The sequence below is a fragment of the Nuphar pumila genome, chromosome 3 (assembly GCF_984573655.1).
Source record: "Nuphar pumila chromosome 3, dmNupPumi1.hap1.1, whole genome shotgun sequence".
Lineage (NCBI taxonomy): Eukaryota > Viridiplantae > Streptophyta > Magnoliopsida > Nymphaeales > Nymphaeaceae > Nuphar > Nuphar pumila.
Window position 1 is genome coordinate 7,636,345 of NC_143251.1, and position 20,962 is coordinate 7,657,306.

Sequence of the window (20,962 nt, forward strand, 5' to 3'; positions counted from 1 at the left end):
CTTAATGATGTCAAATATTTGTGATTTTAGACAACAGAAGAATATAAATTTTTTTAGGAAATCCCATCAAATTAGGAATATGGTACAATGATTTTTCGTTTTATTATAGTGGACCCCATTAGACCTAAGCTTGAATCTGATACCGTACTTGAAAATCAGGTTTAATTTTGACGGGTCCGAATCCCTTAATGCTTTCTATTAAACTATAGTTAATACGTTTGTGAGTTTAAATCAATCAATACCTGTTGAAGCCGTTTACTTTAGAAGACATGAAGGTTTAGGAGCTGGTCATCATTCTTAATATATATATATATATATATATATATATATATATATATATATATATATATATATATATATATATATATATATATATATATATATATATATATATATATATATATAGTTATTTGTGTATGCAATCAAGTAGAAACGCTACTTTTTTCTAACTTTTTATTTTTTGTGTGGGTATACATAGTTTGTTTGGTATAAAATAAGTTTTCAATCACGCATTTGCAGGATGTAAGTAATTTTTTCAAACTAAAATTTGATGAATCAAAAATTCATATTTTTATGCCAAAAAATTGTGATTTAAAGTGTGTTTCTTAGCAAACAAAACATCTTCATCACATCTATGATATCAGATTGAGTGAATACAACTTGTGCATGTGATTTTCCAATTAGATTATGCAGACTGTAGACCAGTAGCCAATATTTATCCATATACCTGTGCATGCTTTTTGAGGTTTGGTACGTCTTGAATAAGAATACGGATCCCATCATTTGCCATAGGGTGCATTCAATCGTAGCCATCTAATCAACAGCCAGTATCAGTTTATATTTTTACTTAGATGTGGACTGATCTTAGCCTTCCAAATACTTAACTTGGATCGGTTAGGATCAACATAAGATGAAACCCATCCTGGGTCAAATAATTGGATATTTTTTTCTTGGATAGTTGGAATATTCTTGCTAGTGAGTTTTTATCCGGTTTTAAGCAATGCTTGCCACTTGCCAGCCTCGATTTCCAGTCGTACCATGCGTTGATCTTTTTAATCGTTCTTTTACAATATTTTAAATTATCTATTGTGCCTAGTTTATTATGCTTACGTATCTTAGATTTTTTTTTTTAAAATTTGTTATAATACTTTTCTCAACTAAAAACGGGATCGGTCTGCCGGGGTCTTGCTAAGTTCACGATAGGTGGAAGATAGTAAATAGGTTGGATCCCGTTTGGTCCAACTGTGTCCGGATCCAGATTTTACACATCATCACAGATTCACAGTTCATAACCAGGTTCCTCTTAAACCTCTTGGTACAAGTCTAATTGACTAACCAAATATTGGTGGGTCCAGCCCAACGGATGATACCCCAAATTGGATCCAAGCAACCCAGTTGAGAAGATGACCCAAATCTAGTTACTCATTGGTTAGGTCCAACCTTGCTCCCGCGGCCTGGAGTCCGAGTTGCTCATAGAAAGTTACCAAACTTGGTTCGAAGTTGGGTTTGCATCCTAGAACTTGTTTTTTAATTAGGATCCTTAAATAAGATTTCAATGTGTATCCAGACTAGATTTATTTTCCGATTTATTGAGATCAATATTTCGTATCAGATCTATGTTTTGCTTCAAAACAAATGCAATCTGATCCTACTTTTTCCACGTGAAGGAAAGAAGAAAAAGAAGAAAGCTTGTTTTTAAATCTTTTTTTCCTGATCCATATTACCATGTACTTTTCAGATCCGAGTCCAGCCCTATTTCAACGAATCTCATTTAGATCCAGACTGGAACTCGGATGTAATACATACATTTTGATTCAGATTAGGACCATTCGTGATCAGGTTCTTGTCCAATCCATTTTCATTGCACCTAGAGGTGTCAATGGGTCAGGTTTGACCCAGACCCCACCCCCACCAAACCTATAGGGTCAGGGATTGGTGTTAAAGGAGACGGTCCTGTCAGAATCTGGATCGGACTCAAAGGATCCGATTAATATATGGAGCAGGGTATAGTTTGTGAAATTTCATCCAAAAAAAAAAGTTTGTGAAATTTCATACTACACCCACGTATCCATAATTTTTAATTAAAAAAGATAATAATTATTTTTTTTATTTTACAGGGTATGATCTGGGTCTGGTTCATGCATTTCTTATAAGAATCGGATATAGTTTTCGTTATGATGGGTCCGATTGAACCCGAAACTGGACCCGGTATCAGCACATCAAATCAGATCCGGGTTCGATTCCACCTGGATCCGAATCAGACCCGACGCGTTGACACAATTTGCACCCTAGCACAGAAGTGCAAATAGTTATAGACACGTGTTTAGCCACAACGGTTAGCTTTGAATGATCGGTGAGCCCCGCTGGACAGAGAGAAGAGAGAGAGAGAGTGAAATTCGCTACGTGGGAGCTCGGAGATGCCTTTCCCCAAAGAGGAAGAAAAAGAAGCAGAAAACGGAGGAAGTTATAAAGAGGATCAGAGAAACCCTAGCACCCTAAACTGAACCATCGGAGTGTCATCGTGTCGTATCAGGAAGCTAGGCAGGACCAACAAGATCGTCGATGGCTACGGAGACGGAGGAGGTCGACGAGCCTCGGCCCGGTACGAGCATCAGGGTGAGGGCGAGGCCCGACCCATTCTTGGTGGTCTGCAGATGCTTCAGCGTCCTCACCATCGCCGCCTCTCTCATTTGCGTGGCCGTCAACGGCATCTCCGCCGTCCAATCGTTCAAGAACGGTTCCAATGTAAGCGTTCGGAGAATTCTTCGCTTCCCCGCCGATTTATGGGCGATTGGTTCTTAGCTTTTACGGTTTTGATTCATAATTTGGGTGTGTTTCTTATTGGGTACTCGAAAATCTGCTTCTTATGTTTTCGGCGAATTGATTTTTGAACTACCCATACCGAATCTTGTGGGATTTAGTCTAACATGAGATTATTGAACGTTTCTTTTATTGGATTTTTTGACAGTGTGGGTTGATTCTTTTCTTATTGTTTAGATTTTTGGCGGGATCTTTCGGTGCTACGCGATCCTCGTAGCGATATTGGTAGCGGTTGCGGAGACGGAATGGAGTTTCATTTTCAAGTTTTGGGGGGTGAGTTTCGTGTTTGTGGAAAGTGTTTTGGTAGTCTGTTATCTTTCAATTTCTGGTTGAGAATATTCATTTTCTCGTGAAATAGGCAATTCGGTGATGCGGTTGTAAATTCTTTGGCTTTCCATTTTCTTCTAGCAATTATTACCCGTTCTTCGGTGTGACCACGAATTTCTTTATTTCTGAAATTAGCTTTCTCCATGTATGCAAATTAATGTATAATGCTCATATTATTTACATTTATATTCCCGTGAGAGCTGCATGGTGTTTTGTGTATCTTATGATGGGAGAGCTGCATAGTGTTTTTGTGTATCTTATGATGGAAATACACATGCAAGTGCCTCAGCCTGTGGACGTCCCCATAGACCAAACTCTAAAGTCTAAACGGAGGGGTAACTTTTTTTGGGACACATGATGTATATTATCATTGAGTCCTTGGACATAATTTAACTGTGGATTGGCAAGATAGCAAATGTAAGCGTTCTGATTCATTATTTTAATCTATTGAAGGAAATAAAAAGTTATATCTATGAAACAAGGAAAAAGTATTGCTTGATACCTGTTTTCCCTGTTCCAGTCTGCTGTGCCTCTGTAGGTTATCATCGATTTCTTACTTGTAGATTCATGGTATATTTGAGAGTGTTAATCTGCACAACGGGTTTTAAACCTCCATGCAAAATGATGCAGAAAATACAAGCCACATATCCCGACAGCAAAGAACATGCAATGCCTCATCAAGTACAAAGCGGGAAAGAACTCGACAAGGGGAAAAAGAAAAATCTGTTCGAATACTTGGTCAAATGCTCGTGGTTGAATTGTAAGTAGGCCACTTGGTGATGTTCTTATCAATACAGGATGTGGGGAAGTCAGAAGGGACAGTGGCAGGGTGGTCACAGCTTGTTTGATGGTTTGAGAGAACACATTCTTGGGGCTTCAAGGGGATAATATCTGATGATCTATTTACTGAGGAGTGAAGACCTGGGATTGAATAGTTAGGTTTATAAACAGACAGCAGATATGGAAAGGCCTTAAGTGGGTAAGGCGTGGGCATGTTTTCTGTTAGATACTATTTGAGGACTTCTGTGGTGGCATGCATAATCCACTTTCCATAAAAATCCGTATTAGAAACGATTCCATCTCCTAGGCTGATGCTTTTCCTTTGCCCTACAAGATGAGGTACTCACAAGAGATGTGTTTCAATCCAGGTGGTTGGATTGGGTTAGCGTGTGCTGTCTTTGCAGAACATGTCAAGCTGCAAGCTATATTTTTGAGCTCCAGCAAGTTCCTATAATCTTTTCACGGGGCTTTGTAAGAACTTATAGAGTGCTGAATGGGAGGGTTTTCATACAGAGGGGTGTATGGAATCACTGAATGAAGGCTAGTTTGGATATGATTGGTTCCAAGGCTAAAATGGCCAGTTGGTGAGAATATGAGGATTTTCAACAGGAAAGAGGTTTTATCATCCCTGGTGCATCTGTAGTGAACATTGTCCTGGTCTGTGTAAAGGTGGGCTTAGCATTGAGAGGGTCTTAGGAATCGTTATTTGGACCAGGCCCAGGAGAAGTGGCAGAGTATGTTACCCTCAAAATTTGTCTTCACCAGCCTGTTTGAACCCTAGTTATTCTGCTTTTTTATTATTTTGAAAATTATTTATGGACAAAGTTTCTCTTTTTCTTTTTGTGTTTCCAGAACGTTATAAAAGGAAATATGGTTGCTTTAGTGGTGGTAAAAAAACATGTTCTTCCTTGCATTATATCATTGAATCTTTACTAGAAAAGAAAATTCCTTTAGAAACTCATGGCATATATCTGAGCTTTCCATGAGTGCAGAAATTGAGCTAGTGGCCCTGAAATGAATACTGTGGCTTCAAGACCAAGGCCTACCAGCTGATAACTAGGGCTTTCTGTTCATTAACCTATTGTCTGGAATAAGTTTGACTGGGAATTCATATACATGTATACATACATGCATAAATATGTCTGTGTATGTATATGCAAGCTATCTGAATCTTAGTTGTAGGTTCATGAGCTTATTTACTTGATACGCAGGCTATACTCTTTGATTGGACGTGTTATTCAGGACCATGATAGTTTCCCATGGTCGTTGAACAAATTTCAAATTGACTAAAACTTGAAAACACGGATATCCAACTCATGGTCCAAGATTCCTTTTCTTCTTCTTCTTTTTTCTTTCCTTTACTATTTTATGTTTTTAATTTTATATGGAGCGGCTTTTGGTGCCTCCGTTAGTTCCTATGTTCATGGACACAGTTAAAAGGACCTGGGAAATGCTATTCGTGTAATTTATCATTAGAAATAGCCACCTAGGGGACATGACACAAAAGTAAATTCAAGTATCCCTGTATTATAGATTAGACCATTCCATAGAGATTCTAATTTTCACCTCTTTTCTTTTCCTGCAGATACTAGAATACTGGGCTGGTAGGGGAATGCTTCAGATTTTGTGAGATTCTACTCTACCATGAAACGGTTCAACTATGCTTCTTTCTTTACAATTTTCAAAAATCCAAGTATTCCATTTAATGACTGAGTGTATTATTTCTAAACTAAGAAATAAAATTATTAAATTGGTAAAGCTAAAAGTACGTTTTCTGTAGTGTGGCGGTGATGACAAGAGCTTATACAGAAAATTCTGGAGAGAGGAAAGATCTAGTAATCCTTCAAGAATTCGGCAGCTACATGCTTCTTGCTTGTGGTGCGATTTATGTAATATCGGTGAGATATAGCATCACCATAAAACTTCATATATGTCCAATTGTATTGTTAGTGATGGTTGATATAATATTTTTTTATCGTTCATTGAATTTATGCCTTTTGCAGGGAATACTCTGCATTGGTTTTCTCAGGCGTTCTCGTCTCCATAAAGAACTTACAACAGAGCAGGCCGCTAAGCATTTGGAAGTAATTCATCCTTCCCTTATCTCCTTGAACATTTGACAACAAATTTCCAGCCAATATTTGTCTTCCATGTCCCCTCTTTAAATGTTCTCTTCTTGCTTATGTTCCCAATATCCACACCATGATTCCATAAATAACACATTTAGCTTTGTAACCTTTCCCAAGTTGACTTGTTAATTGGTTTTTCATTTCCTTTGAAATCCTTTTTGTTTCCTGTTTAATTGAATTATTGATCGATGTTTAATGGTTATCCTCATGTCAAGATTGACATGCCTAATGTAAAGCTATTTTACAGTAACTATCCTGCTCTAGGAAACAACAAAGGGTAACGACTCCAGGCACTAGATAAGCACACTAAGCAAGCACTGTACTTCCTAAAGCATGAGTCTTACATGGAGTTACAAATATCTACTACACATAATTAGCTGCAGTCACACCACCCAAGCATTTCTTCTGGACCATAAAACTAAGGCCACATGCAATTTCCCTGCAGGAATTGGAGAGGCGAAGGGAAGAACTCAGAGCATTCTTGGTAGAAAGAGTTTGATGACTAAGAGATTCATGTCAACTTCTGACCAACCTGTCCAGGAGAAAGAAACAGTGTGGTATGTTTGTGGAGCCGGGCTGCTTTGTAATTTCTCTTTTTCTGTCATCATCGTTGTAGTAAAAGTTTGACAAATATCAAGCGTCTCTTTTTGGGAGCACTTGGACTGTTGTATATTTGTTTGTACTTGAGCTTTCTTTTCCAGTGAAATGCATGCCGCAATAGGGTTTCTGGTGTGTGTGTGCTGTGGGTTAGCGGCAGAAGGTCCTTTTTGCGAGATTTGACACAGGCCACTTGATTTGTTGGATCAAACGGTGGTTGTTGGTTCGCAGGGACCTGGTTTGCGTAGACCAGGTGAGATGTATGTAATTGGGTAGGATGTAAGCATTATATGATCCTACATCTTGCAGGCTAATCAAATGCAGTGACTGATCGAGAGGTATTTACCAAATCCAGATCCGATCAGCAATTTGAGCCAGGCTTGTCAATGTGGCAATTTGAGCCAGGCTTGTCAATGTGGCAATTTGAGCCATTCACATGACAATGTTATCATAATCGAATAGAATCAGCCCAAGACCTGAATTAGCTGATTCGAACCCAATAAGCCCAAAATCGATTCGCTTCAGGGTGGGTCGTGTTCTACTAAAAAGTTGGCCTGATTCAACCCTGAATAAGCATAAATAGGCTGACAACATTGACTTAGTACAAACCCAACAGTGTTACGGACTACACCTACTAAGCTAGATCCCGTTAGCTAACTGGGTTGGATCCACAAGATCCAAGTACTATAGACCTGGGTCTGATTTTATAGTTTACAAACTAAACATAGCGCATACTAAGATGTGATTGAGATCCAAGTTTTTCAAATGTAAAATATCTAAGTAATAGAGATATTTCTGGGACTGGTTCTTGCTAAGCAAATACAGGCTCAAATTGCCTAAGCCAAGTCCAGAAGGACCTAGATCCAATACCAGCACCTCAGATTCAGATCCCATCTATAAGTCCGCTTTCACATCCCACCTAAACACTAAACGTTTAGCAGGATTTCAACCCAATTCATTCACATGACATTCCTAGTGACAGCATATTTGGTAGGATTTCAGCCACCAACAGAAACATTGTTCACTTTAAGCCATACTTATGCAGCTATGATTCAGCATATTCAGACCAAACTTGGACATACTTAAGTTGGCATAGGCAAGCATATCTCCATCGAGTCAAGATGATCTAAATCCAACCAGTCTGACCCATGCAGAGTATGGATCATGGAGCACGATGAGGGCCTTGGAACACCAATACATTATACACCATTGCACCCACATGCATGTTTGGCTGCATCAGGAGTTACTTCACCATTCCAAAGGACCTCAAGATTGAGGGTGCATGTTTGACTCACCACAAGCAAGAGGGAATGATTTTAGTGGCAAAGTTGAGCCATTATACTTGCATTAATGCCAATCAAGTAAGAGTTAACAAAACTAATAGAAGACCACTTTCCAATCAAATAGTTGAGTTTGAGACGTGCACGGTTCTTTCCAAGACCAAAAACCATGACATGCATGGTCCAGTCAGGCATAATGAGCATAAGACTCCTAAGTCTGACTTGATTAACCACTGATTACGTTGCACACTTCGAGTCTTCAAATATTTTTTCATCAATATTCTCATCAGGTTCGCAAGACCTAAACCAAGGTTAAATCAGGTATGCAGAGAATGGAAATACTTAAAGATTTCCTGGTGTCAATGGTAATAGGATAATACTCATGCAACTTGTTTGTAAAATCATGAGAAAAGTGCTAACGGTGGGGGCCGGCTTCTTGTCAAAGTAGACGTGTTTACAAATGTGCCAAAATCACATGATAAATGCAGCCACTTGGCATTGTAGATTTCCCTGTGCCAAAGGATCATCTCTATCCGATTCTACATTGGCAAGTTCGTGATTCCTGGTGCTGGGTGTGTATAAAATATGTTTACTTTTGTGAACAATCCAGGTTGAATAAATGAACACTTTGTGTCAAGTTGCATTCGTTCTCCACAGACAGGAACAGTTGTAACATACACCTCAAAGGCTTAGTATTTAATACATGGTCAGCATGGTTACTTGACCATAGCCACTATCCAGCAAGAAATTTTCCAGCTCGCAGAGGTCAGCAAACAAACTTCTGCAAATTATAAAGCACTTTAAGTAAAGAAAGGATAATCAGATTGCAATGCATTACTTGGGATGGTTTGTGGAACTGTTTGAACACCTAATCAGTTGATCTCCTCTTCCTCCCAAGAATGGATGCTTTCTCCAATCTTGCTCCCTCTACTCGCCATTTTTTAAATGAAGCCATCGAGTTTTGGGCTGCGTTGAACACTTCAAAAACAATGGAAAAAGGTTACACTATCACCCAAATGAAACATGACTACAAAACCATGGAATGTACTAGGCAAAGCTAGCATAATACAAATTGATTGGCTTTACAATCACACTCCTCTCTTGTCAAAAGGGTGACGGATTTAGGCACAGCCACGGATGCAGGAGAAATGAACCAACACTCTTATCACCAACCCTGCACATCACCAAGAATGGGCTCATATAATTTGAATAATTACAATAGATGGGGTGAATATGACTTACACCAAGTTAAAATACACAAGCAAATGGTAATAAATTAAAATGAACTCTAACGCCCCATTTCCACGAGACCTGTCCCAACCAAATATTTGTCCCAATATTGGAAGTCAATTCAGCATTTCAGTTATGAACTAAATGTTGTTCAGAGGACAAAGAAACAATTTCAACTTTCAAGCTTTTGATCAAACAATCTACAGTCATCACTTCTAGATTTCAATACCAACTCAGCTACAAGATACTGTAGCAGGGCTATTTATGTTAGAAAGCGGATTCCCAACCACTGGAGAACCTACCAGCCATTCTCCAAACAAGGTTCTGGATGGGTGCTCAATGTCTTGTGTTGGGGTGAAGAGCAAACCCACATTTCTTTTTCCAGGTGGTTAGGAAACGGTAAGCTTGGTGCTGCCCATCCATGCCACTAGGCTGTTAATGAAACAAGCTGTTCCATACTCATTTCAGTTTTCAGGCTTAACAAATAGGCTCACCAATCAGAATAGAACCTTATTCTATGAGCTTGACATGTTGAGCAAGTCAGCCCAAGGGTCTTGATCACATGATCCTGTTCCAGTAGTCTCTTAAAAGTTGAAGAAGCATACGTTTTTGGTAGGATATATGTTACACGCTATTATGTAGAATCGGTTACTATATGTGGCTTAAAGAGATCAGGAGCTCGATTATTCTTATTGTCCTTTTCTTTCAATTGCATTTAGTGTTCAAACAGGCTCAGCTTAAAACCATGGCAAACACAAGCAGATCTGGTGTCGAGCCAAAATGAGCCAAACTTGACCAAAGCAAACTTCTCATTCACCAGTCTCAGATGGCACTCTCCTACTGGCACAACAATATCTTGAACACACACACACACACACACACACACACACACACACACACATCATATTGTAAAAGAACGATTAAAAAGATCAACATGAAGCGGTACGAATGGAAATCGAGGAATATCCGTGTAAGTCCTTTCTCTAGGATCCTTATCAAATATAATATTTTGCATCATATGGGGTAGCATCCCATACGTGAGATTTTACAGAGGTGGTTCATCTGGGATGGATTAAATTTGGAGTTTCTGGGTCTTAGATCGGGTATTCATTATAACATAAATAATTGGTTTACATAGGCCCACAACAAGCAATAAGAGATTTTTAAAATAATAAGTACTTTATAAAGTTGTATCCACTGATCGACGAGGTCTCTTCAGGTTCTATGATTCAGGGATTTCTTTTGGGTCCACACCGATATACCCAAGCTAACAACTTAAGGGTACTATTGTGGATGATTCAACTTGAATGATATCACCACTGATATACAAAAGCTAACAATTTAAGAGTACTAGTGGAGAGATCCGAAGATCCAAATAATAGGACAAGATTTTTTTTTTTAAAATTCTCAATAAAAGAATGACTCTTTTTCTAAAATAGGAAAAAGATAAAAATAAAGGGCACACAATGGAATCAAACAATGTTTCAAAACAAACTCTAACTTACTGGATGTTGTATTTTTCTTATTTTCTATGTGATCATATATTTTCTCCATGAAGCGTTTTTAGAATGTGATATAGCCTAAAACCTAATATTGATGCATGAATCTAATGTAAAGAAACCTATTTGCAAAATAAAACAGAAAATATACAAAAAAGAAACAAAAAAAGGCAAAGATGCGAGGGTATGCAGACGACAATGCATGTCAGCGGACAACAGTACCTGCAAACGCGATGGTCTGCAGATGACACTGTCTGTCAGCGGACAATAGAACTTGCAAATGCAAGGGTCTGCAGAGGGCACTGCTTGTCAGCGGACAACAAGACCTACAAACGTGAGGGTTTGCAAACAATACTGCTTGTCAATAGACAACATTGCTCGAAAATGGGTGACCAAATGTGCAGACGCGAGGGTTTGTGGATGGCACTGTTCTACAACGAACATCCAAACATGCATACACGAGGGTCTGTAAACAGTGTTGTCTGACAACGAACATCCAAATGTGCAAATGCGAGGGTCTATAGACACCACTGTCCCACAACGAATGACAAAATTTAGATGACTAAAGGCCGACGGATGGCTAAACGTAGCAGACAACCAAACCTTAGCGGAGGACGAAGCTCAACAGACGACGAAACAAGGGTTACCGTCTCGACAAAGATAAAACCCCAAAAATAGAGATTTTGGGCTCATTAGCACTCAAAACCTCTCCGTGATTCAATTCTAGCTACAAAAATTAAAAAAAAGTATGTCCTATCACGATCACAAAAAATTGTTGATAAAAATATTTTAATGCTGAGAAAGATGGGACTTACATGAATTCATGAAATCCTCTTTAAAATTATAGGGGACACTGTTGCAGGCTCTGACTGTCCTTTGCCTATCTGGAAGGTAAAGATGGGGCAGGTTTCTCAACCTCCGTAGCTCGAATTGCACCGTTGTGGGTTCCAATATACAAATCAAAGATAAAAATGTCTATAAATACCTAATCCAAAGATTAAATAAAATAAAAAAATAGATTAGGGATCTCTAAAAATACCTTTTTCAGACTTGAATGTTTGTTTTATCGTTTAAGCTCCATTTTGTCTATTAGCTCATCATGTATATATGAGTGCTCTTTAATGACATCAGGACAAAATACCAACAAGGCGTGGGTAGACATGTTCTTGTAGAGCCAACACGTAGGTATCTAGTTTCTAGATTGTCTGATAATTTCCAGATGTTGAAGGTAGAGGGGTGAACCCCTATTTATAGAACTCAACATGAGGTATGGATTGCTCATCCAAGAGAGTTTTCTTGTATAAAAACTCATCCAAGAAGAGTTCTCCCACCTTGAAAGACGTGTAGGGCGATTGGGATAAGCCTTAAAGCATATCTACATGTTTCGTATAACAGACAATGAAAGGACTGCACCATCCAATAGCGAACGACGTTCCATGTTCTGTTGTCCTGCGATAGACGACATTCCCGTTTTACTGTCTAGTAATGGACGACGGTCCGTTTTGCCATCCCGTGATGGACAACGGTTTGTTCTGCCATCTGTCTAAGGGTGTCCAATATTTGTTGAGTACTTGCAACTACTTGTTTTCAAAAGATGTTAGCAATCATGCAGCATAAAATTTTGGTGTCTACAATGCATAAAAACAAAGTTTTTGATATAAGTTTTTGAGTCTTATATTAGTTACAATTGTGTTACTGTGATTTTGAAATACCTTAACATGCTAAACTTAATCCCATAAATTCCTGAGAGGTGACAGGTGAAAATAGCTACCTGACGACAGTCAGCATGAGATCCACCACTATTGTAGCCCTCAGGATTTATTGATGTAGAGACACTACATCTCTGGATGCTTATAAAATTGATGAATATCATAACCCTAGGATTATCCCTTGAGAATGTTCCTTGAGAACACTTGTCAAAATACTATGAATATTAATTTGAGAAAACATTCATATGAGAATGCATGAGATGCATATTATATATGTCTTAGGGAATTATATTTTCATCTAGAGATTTGAGACTCTAGAGTAAGATTATGATGTAGCATGAGCCACAAACATTGGAGCATGTATAACTCTACTTACTGGTTCGCTACCAAGGGTCCTACTAGACAAAGCGAGTGTGGTTTATAGTCTGACCAAACCTGTAGAATTGAGATATTCTACATGGGTTGCTATACCTATAGTAAGCTATTACCGGTATAGTTGAAAGAGATAGTGGTTAGCATTGAGAAAATGCTAACTTGTGAGAATTGAGTAAAAAATTAGAGGATTTAAAAAATACAAACATGTGTGTTACGTGATCGAAAACTAAAATAAGACTAGGGGTTTAGAGCCCACTACAATTGTAAATCTAAGTTTAATTTACTTGTAATTTATTTCTCATTGAGTTTTAGACTCACCCCCTTTAATAATTATAATTATAGGTTTTCAGGTTTTAGAGATAAGACGTTGTTAGCCTTCTTTAGGATGCAGGTGGTTTCGTCTTTCGGCAAAACAATTATCTTATTTTTCTTTTATTTATTGAACTTGGGAGGCAATGTCTCGGATGATGTGGCCTTAGTTACTTGATTTGATTACGTGAGATTTGTTTTATTGACATTAATTAATGATTATTTATTTAGAAAAAGACTTTGTGTCATGTTTTTGTTCGCTACTTTGATATTTATTTTTGAGAAGTAATACCCACGAACCCGGACTCCAGAGGTCCGGAATCAGGGTACCGGAATCAGGGTATTACAGTCAATTTAGATAGTAACAAAAGATTGCTAGCTTGTTTTAGAAAAGAACTTAAAAATATACATTTTATTTTGAATGGTCTTTTTGAGACGAGATCATACCAATACTGATGCAGCGAATTAGAACACAAGTTAATCAGTTTTGGGCAACAATAGTGAGTAACCTAGGAAGAAATCCTCATATTGCACCCCTTTTAACTTCCTAAAAATAACACTTTTCTTTCTCATCAAAGGTTATTCTTTCTAAAACAAATTTAATCTTTTATCAGAGAATGTGGTAAGCGGATCACCAAGCAAAAAGATTGCATTTAATGAAACTTGAGATGTGTTACCCAGGTAAATTGCCACTCCCATGACGCTTGCAAAGTTCTAAATCAACTTCATTGGTCGCACAAGTGTCCGCAAACACCTCATCGGCGGTAGGTTATCATTGAATAAATAAACTGAATACAATTTCTTCTAATATTAGCTACAGATTTCTTCAGAGCTCAAATTCAAAGCCAAAGAAATGTTCTCTTTCTTCCTCGCCATATGAAACCCGACACGCCAGTTCAAATTTCTAAAGATATCTTGCTGGAATGAAGTCATGCAAATTGAGGGGAAGCTTGTAGAACTCTTCATTTCTGACATCTCCCTTCTCTCTCTGGAATGGGAGCCACCATGTTATGCCTCTATCTCTAATAGCAGTCACGGCTTCTAACGTATTGTCAAGAAGTGTTCCAATTATGAGAGCCACCGTTGGTGCGGAAGTAAATACAGAATTAAGGATGTCGTCAAACTGAAAAACACAACCACCCACTAAAGTTTGCTATCAACTACTTTCAATCTTTAGTGAAAATGCACATTTGTTTTAATTGATCAAAGAAGACTCACCCATCCAGCATGTGTCTTTACAGGACCACGCCCAGCAGAAGCATAGAACTCATTGAAGTATTGGGGTACTGAGATGCCCAAGAACAGAGATAGACCAATAATATAAAGGTTTCTCATGGAGTTGTTGTTAGTGAATTGCATGAATGAGACACCAACAGCAGCTGGAAAAAGAATCCACAAAATTGCGTCAGTTTAAAATCGGTCCTGCTTACAACTAGAGCCTGATCATAGTTCTAAACACGGGCTCAACCGTTTATAAAGGTTATATTTGACTGCCACATTCCATTAGATCAAGTAAGCATTTCTTGGTACATTGATTAAAACAAATGGAGAGAGAGAGAGAGAGAGAGAGAGAGAGAGAGAGAGAGAGAGAGAGAGAGAGAGAGAGAGAGAGAGAGAGTGGAATTCTAATGTCGAATCAACTCACCAACAAAGCCAAATAGTACACAATAAATAGCGGCAAAAATTGGCAACGGAATTGATGCAAAAATTGCACCAAATTTTCCTGATATAGGAGAAAAGATCAATTAAACTTGGAGAACAATGTTAACATGAACAGCTCCTGTAGTAAATTGGATGTGGATGGATGCAAAATAAAATCGAATTGATGTACCAAAAATTGAGAAGAACAACATGAAAGCAGTTGATATTTGCACCACTCTCCTGCTTCCCACCTTAGTTAAACCAAGAAGACCAACATTTTCTCTGCATGATTGCATGATGGTTTAACTGCTTGTGGAATAAAGAAAATATCACATCAGAAGGAATAACAAGTCTTGACCGAGATAATTTTCTTACATTGACACAGTAGAACCTACTGCACACCCAAATATTCCATCAAGTAGCATACTTACGCCCTGTATACATGAAGAAAGAATGTTAACAACCTCCTATTTTCTTATTTGCTGATTTTTTTTAAAGAATTTGTATTAAAAACAAGAACTGCATAGCAAAAAAAAGACCCCTTTTGATATGTCCATAAGAAGCTGTTGGGAAATTACCAATTTCACTATAGTATCCAAGCAAGATCAATAACATGTCAAACATAATAGAGTTTCCCAAAAGGACATAAGGGAGAAAAAGAAAGAAAAAGGTTGAAGAAACTGCAGAAGCGTTGGAGGCCAATACTTGACTCTGCACTAGTATTGAAAACAATATGATTGTTGCAATTTAAGGGTATCAGAGGCATATTTCCTGCACCAAATTGTGCCTGGATATAGTGGCACGAAACATTTATGCATCTTCACATGAGTGTATATCATGTGTGTTCCTGTGGCAGCCCAATTTTCCTGATAATGAGAACTAGATTGCTAGACTCTACAACTGAAGCATCTTTTCTGATCATTGCAAGCAATTTCATAAAGTAGAGAAGAGGGTAACAAGTAGGGATGCACAAAGAGCCAAGTTTGAACAAGGGTTCAGTTTCGGTGCACGTAAAAGAGATGAGCTTGAACAGGCAGTCCAGCTCGGATAAGCTCTGTAAGCCCGATTAAGCTCGGGTCAAGTAGTTACATAAAAAAATAAATTTTATATATGTATATATATTTTTATTGTAGTCACAAAGAGAGGCCTTACCTCAATGGATAAGTCATTGGTCATCTTTGAAGTAGCATGGGTTCAAATCTTACCATTTTCGTCTCTTTTATAGGAGCATTTTTCAAAATTTTTAAAAAGGATTTTAAATTAAAGGTGTTCAGCTCAAGCCGAGCTGAGATGTGTGCTGCTGTACCTGCAAACCAATGCTCCGGCTAAGGACATTTGCAGGAGGAGGAGTAGCACCCGAAAGCCTAGCAGCTGCATAAAATGCACCAGTTGACTGCATCAAAAAACAATTGATCAAATTTTTTTGTTCTGCTGCACGATCACTTTTATGGTCATAAAATTCTTTGTTGGTGTCTGTTACCTCCACATTTGAAACAAGTGCAGCACCAATCATCCCAAACACATGACCTGCACTGAAAATGGGAGGCCCCCATTGAAAAGGGTATGGGATTTTGATCCTACAAATTCAAAAACACTTGGTGAAGTGATGACAACCACACAGAAAATCAGCATTCAAGTGAATTAGGAACTGATCAATTTCACCATGGAGCAGAGGATATTAGGTAGCTTCTATCCACACGGCAATGTTGCTTGGTCTTCTCAGGGGCTCTATTATATGCGCCGCTAATGGTCAGCAAAGCAGCAAACGACCAAACCAGTAAAATGCAGAAGAGCAGAGCAAACTTCTCAAGTACTGGGTATGCTCTTGAATGGATGTGCTTCAAGTGCTGAAGTGAATAAGAAACAAACAGAGCACTCAAAATGCTTTAGTTAAAACGGACTCTAAATGTCAAAAACAGGAAGTGACTAATTAATATTACTTGTTGGAACACAACTACTAGAAGCAGCATGGGCAAGCCAATCTCCACACACTTTCCGACCTGAAGAGAACAAACAACTCACTTAATGATTAGCCATCCACAGTTTATAAACTAGATCCTGACTCGTTACACTGGTAGGTTCTAGGCCCAATATGGCTCTATTACTTTGGTGAATTATTCAATCTGGTTGGACATCGACTTTATATAACATGGTGATTCAAGGCCAAGCCAAGTAGCTATGCCAATTCAAATATTGGGCATTCACCAAAAAGTTATAAATTTTTTGAAAAGTAAAGGCCAATTTAATCTGCTGCTACCAACCAATAACCAACTCCTAGCCAAAATGACTTAAGATTAAACATGCCGATCCAATGGCACTGCACATAAAAATGGACATTGTGCAAGCAGTTTATTGACAAGTACCTGAGGGAATCCTCTTTCAAACAATCCAAGACCAACTACACAGACAACAGGAATTATCACAACAGGACTGAAGTACCTGAAAACCACAAATAGGATAAGAGAGAGTTCAGTGTTACTGAGAGAGAGAGTTATAAACTTATTCATAGACATCATGGCACCCCCTTACCTTGTGTAGATGCCCCATGCTCGACTGTAACCGATTATAATATTCATAAATGAAGACACAATAAGTGAACCTTGTATTGCTCTCATGGTGTGAAGAAACCTCTGCAATCTCTCTGTTTCTTAGTACCATGGCAAACAAAATTGTCTCAAAGTTGCAAAAGTTCCCAAGACTTTGAAAATTAAATCATAGATCATTAATCAGGAAAACATTGTTATGTCTCTGATTAGAGATCACGGTACCTGGTGTTCAGTTGCAAATGGCCGTAACGAAAAATCATGGATAATTGACACCACAGGAATCATGAATGCCAACGAACCACCGACGACAGTAGGAAGACGTGATCCGACCAGTGTTTGGAGGAGTGTGTTTATGCCACTCATGAAAAGCAATGTCTGAATAACTCTAGTATTATCCCCCTTGGTTTTTCATAAGGAGAAGAACAAATAGTTTAATCATTTTTTTAAGTGTTGGGAGTTCTATGAAAGTAAACCGGGAAAAGAGAGGCATGGCTTACATGGTCTCCACCCATGAGAGGAACTGTAAGAGTAGAGATCATGACAGTAGTTCCAAGCATTACGATGTAATGCTGAAAAGCCAGCATGATTGCTTCAGCTGCAAAATTACATCAAACAGAGTTAGTTATATGGTCCAAGAGTTTGATGCGTGTTATATTGGCATAGGACTTGGGGGCCTATTTCATAAAAGATATGGGTACAACCTGACCCGTGACACTAGTTCAACATGCGAGTGAACATTTTTGTTAAGACATTAGGACACGAATGTTTTAATTTAATCAATGAAAACTATTTTTTAATATTTTAGTGTTTGTTTTTTATTAAAATATTATAAAATTATTAAAAAATATTAAAATATTATTCTTACGTGTCAGTGTCCATGTCAGTATGCATAACATGTTAGGTGCTGTGTCAAAGGATGTGAGGCCAAAATGGCGTGTCATTGTAACATAGGTTGGGGCCATCGCAACTGCTGGGACATTAGTAACGTAGCTGAAAATTGGCATCTTGGTCACGTTTTTTAGTTCGGAGCTAATGGCCATCCACACGGCTGTGAGTGAATAGAGTCAGTCACTCGGTCTTGAGTCCAGCTAGTGAGCCATGTTCTGTCAAGAAAGGAATAAAAACCAGTGTGGATGCTTCATATTCAACCGTTCAAAGGAAGATGAGAGGTCGCCCGTGATGAATTATAACTAATTAATGGTGCCACTAACCAATGTAGCATTTCGCTATATATTGAAAAACTAATGGTATAGTGTAACTGGTAGGGGTCTGCCTAACCCCAGCTAACCTTTCAAAAAAGAAAGAAAAACTAATGGTACCACTAACCTCGTGATATATTCACAGATCTGGTTTTTCTTGGGAACGCCACGGGAAATATCTGTATATTATAGAAGTGTGAAAAATATAAATGTCATATATATTAAAAAATATAAAGTACTTTTTATTGATGTTTCAAAATAGGCAATAATTTAAAGATATTTCTTTTATTTTAGCACTGTATCTTCTTTTGAAAATATCATGATTTTAAAATAATGCCAACATTTGTTGATAGGTATGACCAACTTATACCAAATGTTAGCCCAATCGAGGTCAGGGAAATTAAAAATCATCACTTTAAAAACTCTAAAAAATCAGACATTTCTAAACAATCACATGCTGGGATGTGTAGATCATTGTAGTAATACTACAATGTGCGACATGAACTTAGGACTAGCAAGGATATATATAGATCAACATCTTCTTTTTGTTTTCTTTTTTGATAACCGAGGAAAATCACCTCACTCATTTGCTAGCTCATTGGTGTAAAAGCCTCAAGTGCTCTCACACACAAGGAGTACAACCAGTTTCTGCCTCGCAGCAAGGGATGAACATCCATGGGTTTTGAACTTGTGACATACCTTAATCTTGGTGACGTTCACAAGTTGCACCTCTCAAATAAGTGGAGTCCTCGTGGGCGATACAGAGCGACATCTTATTACAAGGAAAACATGCATCCTTCCCACATTTCATTTTATAGTTGTCAGCTGTCTATCCTGTGGGAAATCGCCCTCACCCACAAGGAGTAGAACCTTGCTATAACAAACAACACTAAAGAAGGCTAGGCAGTCAGTCCATTTCCCACAGGATAGACAGCCAAGGATGTCAGCTTTCCATGTAAACTATGAAGGTTCTGCCTACTAATTATTCAAGATGTCAAGAACATAAAGTGAGAAACGATGAAAAGATGAAGACGAAGAAGAAGAGATGACAAAAAAGAAATAAAAAACGATTGATCAATTTTCAATAGATAAATTGAAAATCACAACAAAGAAGAAAGAGCTAAATGACCGAGCATACCAAGAAAAGGAAAGGAAAGAAAGAAAACTTACGCCATGATGGCATAGAGTGAATGCAGAACTGAAGATCATGAAGCTGGTCAGATGGGGTGAAAACAGCACCACCTGTTGCTGCTGCTGCCATTGGTGGTGCTGCTGCCCTTCCCACGTTCACCTCCCCCATTTTCCCTTCTTTCCTTGAGAGAGAGAGAGAGAGAGAGAGATGTAAGTGAACTTCAATGTCGAGGATTAGGAAGGGTGCAACACAATCAGCCAACGCTATCTTTCTCTTCGTTTCCAGTGGGAGACGGTGGGCTCGGAATCCCATGACAAAGAAGCGTGAACATGCATTGATATCCACACCTGAAGATCCCCTGCTTTGGTGGGGAAATCCCAGAAACCCGTGCAATAGCCCTTTGACTTCCTACAGTGACAAAACTCGTCCTCTTCTATCACTGCCCACGCTGGGGAAGACGAGCAGGTGCCTCATCAATAACCTCCGCAAGTTCACATCCTGAAAGTGGTACGGCGTTCATGGCCTCACACACCAGATTAGCTCGTTCGTGAAAGCAGCGACAAGTGCGCTCTCTCATCAACTACTGCAGCATACGAGTGCAATGATGTCGAAAGCATAGCCAACAGCGATTTTCTGTGTTTTGTGTGGACTGGATACCTTGTTAAGTACTCGGCCAGAGTGCCGGATCTGTTTGTTTAGGATAGTATTACAGAACGAATGCAAACAAGCCCCTCCAAATCCACGACTCGATTTTGGTCGAAGCAAAGGCACACAACTTTGATCATCTAGGCCATTGTTGAGTCCGAGACATCAAGTGACCAAAGAAGGGTGAGCTATTGCCTGAGTCCATATTGGGAGGTGCCCTTTGTTCATGTGAATAGCCATTGAGGGCTACGTTCGTATTCTTGCACCCTTCGTTGCACATGGGGCAACAAGATTAGTGCTGAAGCATCCTCCCATGCACACGTTCCACTTAGTCGGGCGTACGGTGTACCCAACCTTTGCACCCTGCAGCTGAATAAGAGGCACCGACTTTTGCTTGCTTTCTCATTTGTTTACTTTATATTTCATCTTAGTTACTCTGTTATATATGCCGATTAGATTATGCACTCACCTGCACTATGATGCACGACACTGTTATGTTAGTTTCTCGTGCAACATTATTGGGAAGGACGGTCAAAGAGTGGTACGAGAGCCAACTAGACCAGACCATCGCTTCACTCGGACCTCGGGTTGGGCAGGCCTACTAGCGAGTCAGTACTCAAGGGAACTCCAACCATCTTGAAATTAATCAAGCAAATCTTCTTTCGGAATTTGTATGATTGTATGTTAGCGCCATAACGAAGTATTAAATGGATGGTGTTTTTTTTTTTTTTTTGAATGGCAAGC

At 38.7% G+C, this 20,962-nt stretch overlaps 2 protein-coding genes across 2 annotated transcripts; one reads left to right on the top strand and one right to left on the bottom strand.

Moving 5' to 3' along the window:
* The first annotated feature begins 2,364 nt into the window (after positions 1 to 2,364).
* On the top strand, positions 2,365 to 6,762 carry LOC149841816 (uncharacterized). The gene is made up of 6 exons (XM_090001175.1): positions 2,365 to 2,745; positions 2,998 to 3,093; positions 5,513 to 5,553; positions 5,708 to 5,825; positions 5,931 to 6,011; positions 6,502 to 6,762. Exons 1-6 carry the CDS (start codon positions 2,563 to 2,565, stop codon positions 6,553 to 6,555), a joined length of 573 nt encoding a protein of 190 aa, XP_089857301.1. The 5' UTR covers positions 2,365 to 2,562; the 3' UTR covers positions 6,556 to 6,762.
* Positions 6,763 to 13,959: 7,197 nt separating this feature from the next.
* PDE135 (Xanthine/uracil permease family protein) lies at positions 13,960 to 19,741 on the bottom strand. The gene is made up of 14 exons (XM_090000529.1): positions 19,612 to 19,741; positions 17,740 to 17,837; positions 17,465 to 17,641; positions 17,226 to 17,326; positions 17,060 to 17,135; positions 16,637 to 16,696; positions 16,359 to 16,543; positions 16,177 to 16,273; positions 16,003 to 16,089; positions 15,072 to 15,130; positions 14,887 to 14,978; positions 14,701 to 14,778; positions 14,274 to 14,434; positions 13,960 to 14,178 (listed from the first exon to the last, which is right to left on the bottom strand). The coding sequence occupies exons 1-14, from the start codon at positions 19,739 to 19,741 to the stop codon at positions 13,960 to 13,962; spliced, it is 1,620 nt and encodes a 539-aa protein (XP_089856655.1).
* Positions 19,742 to 20,962: the final 1,221 nt, after the last annotated feature.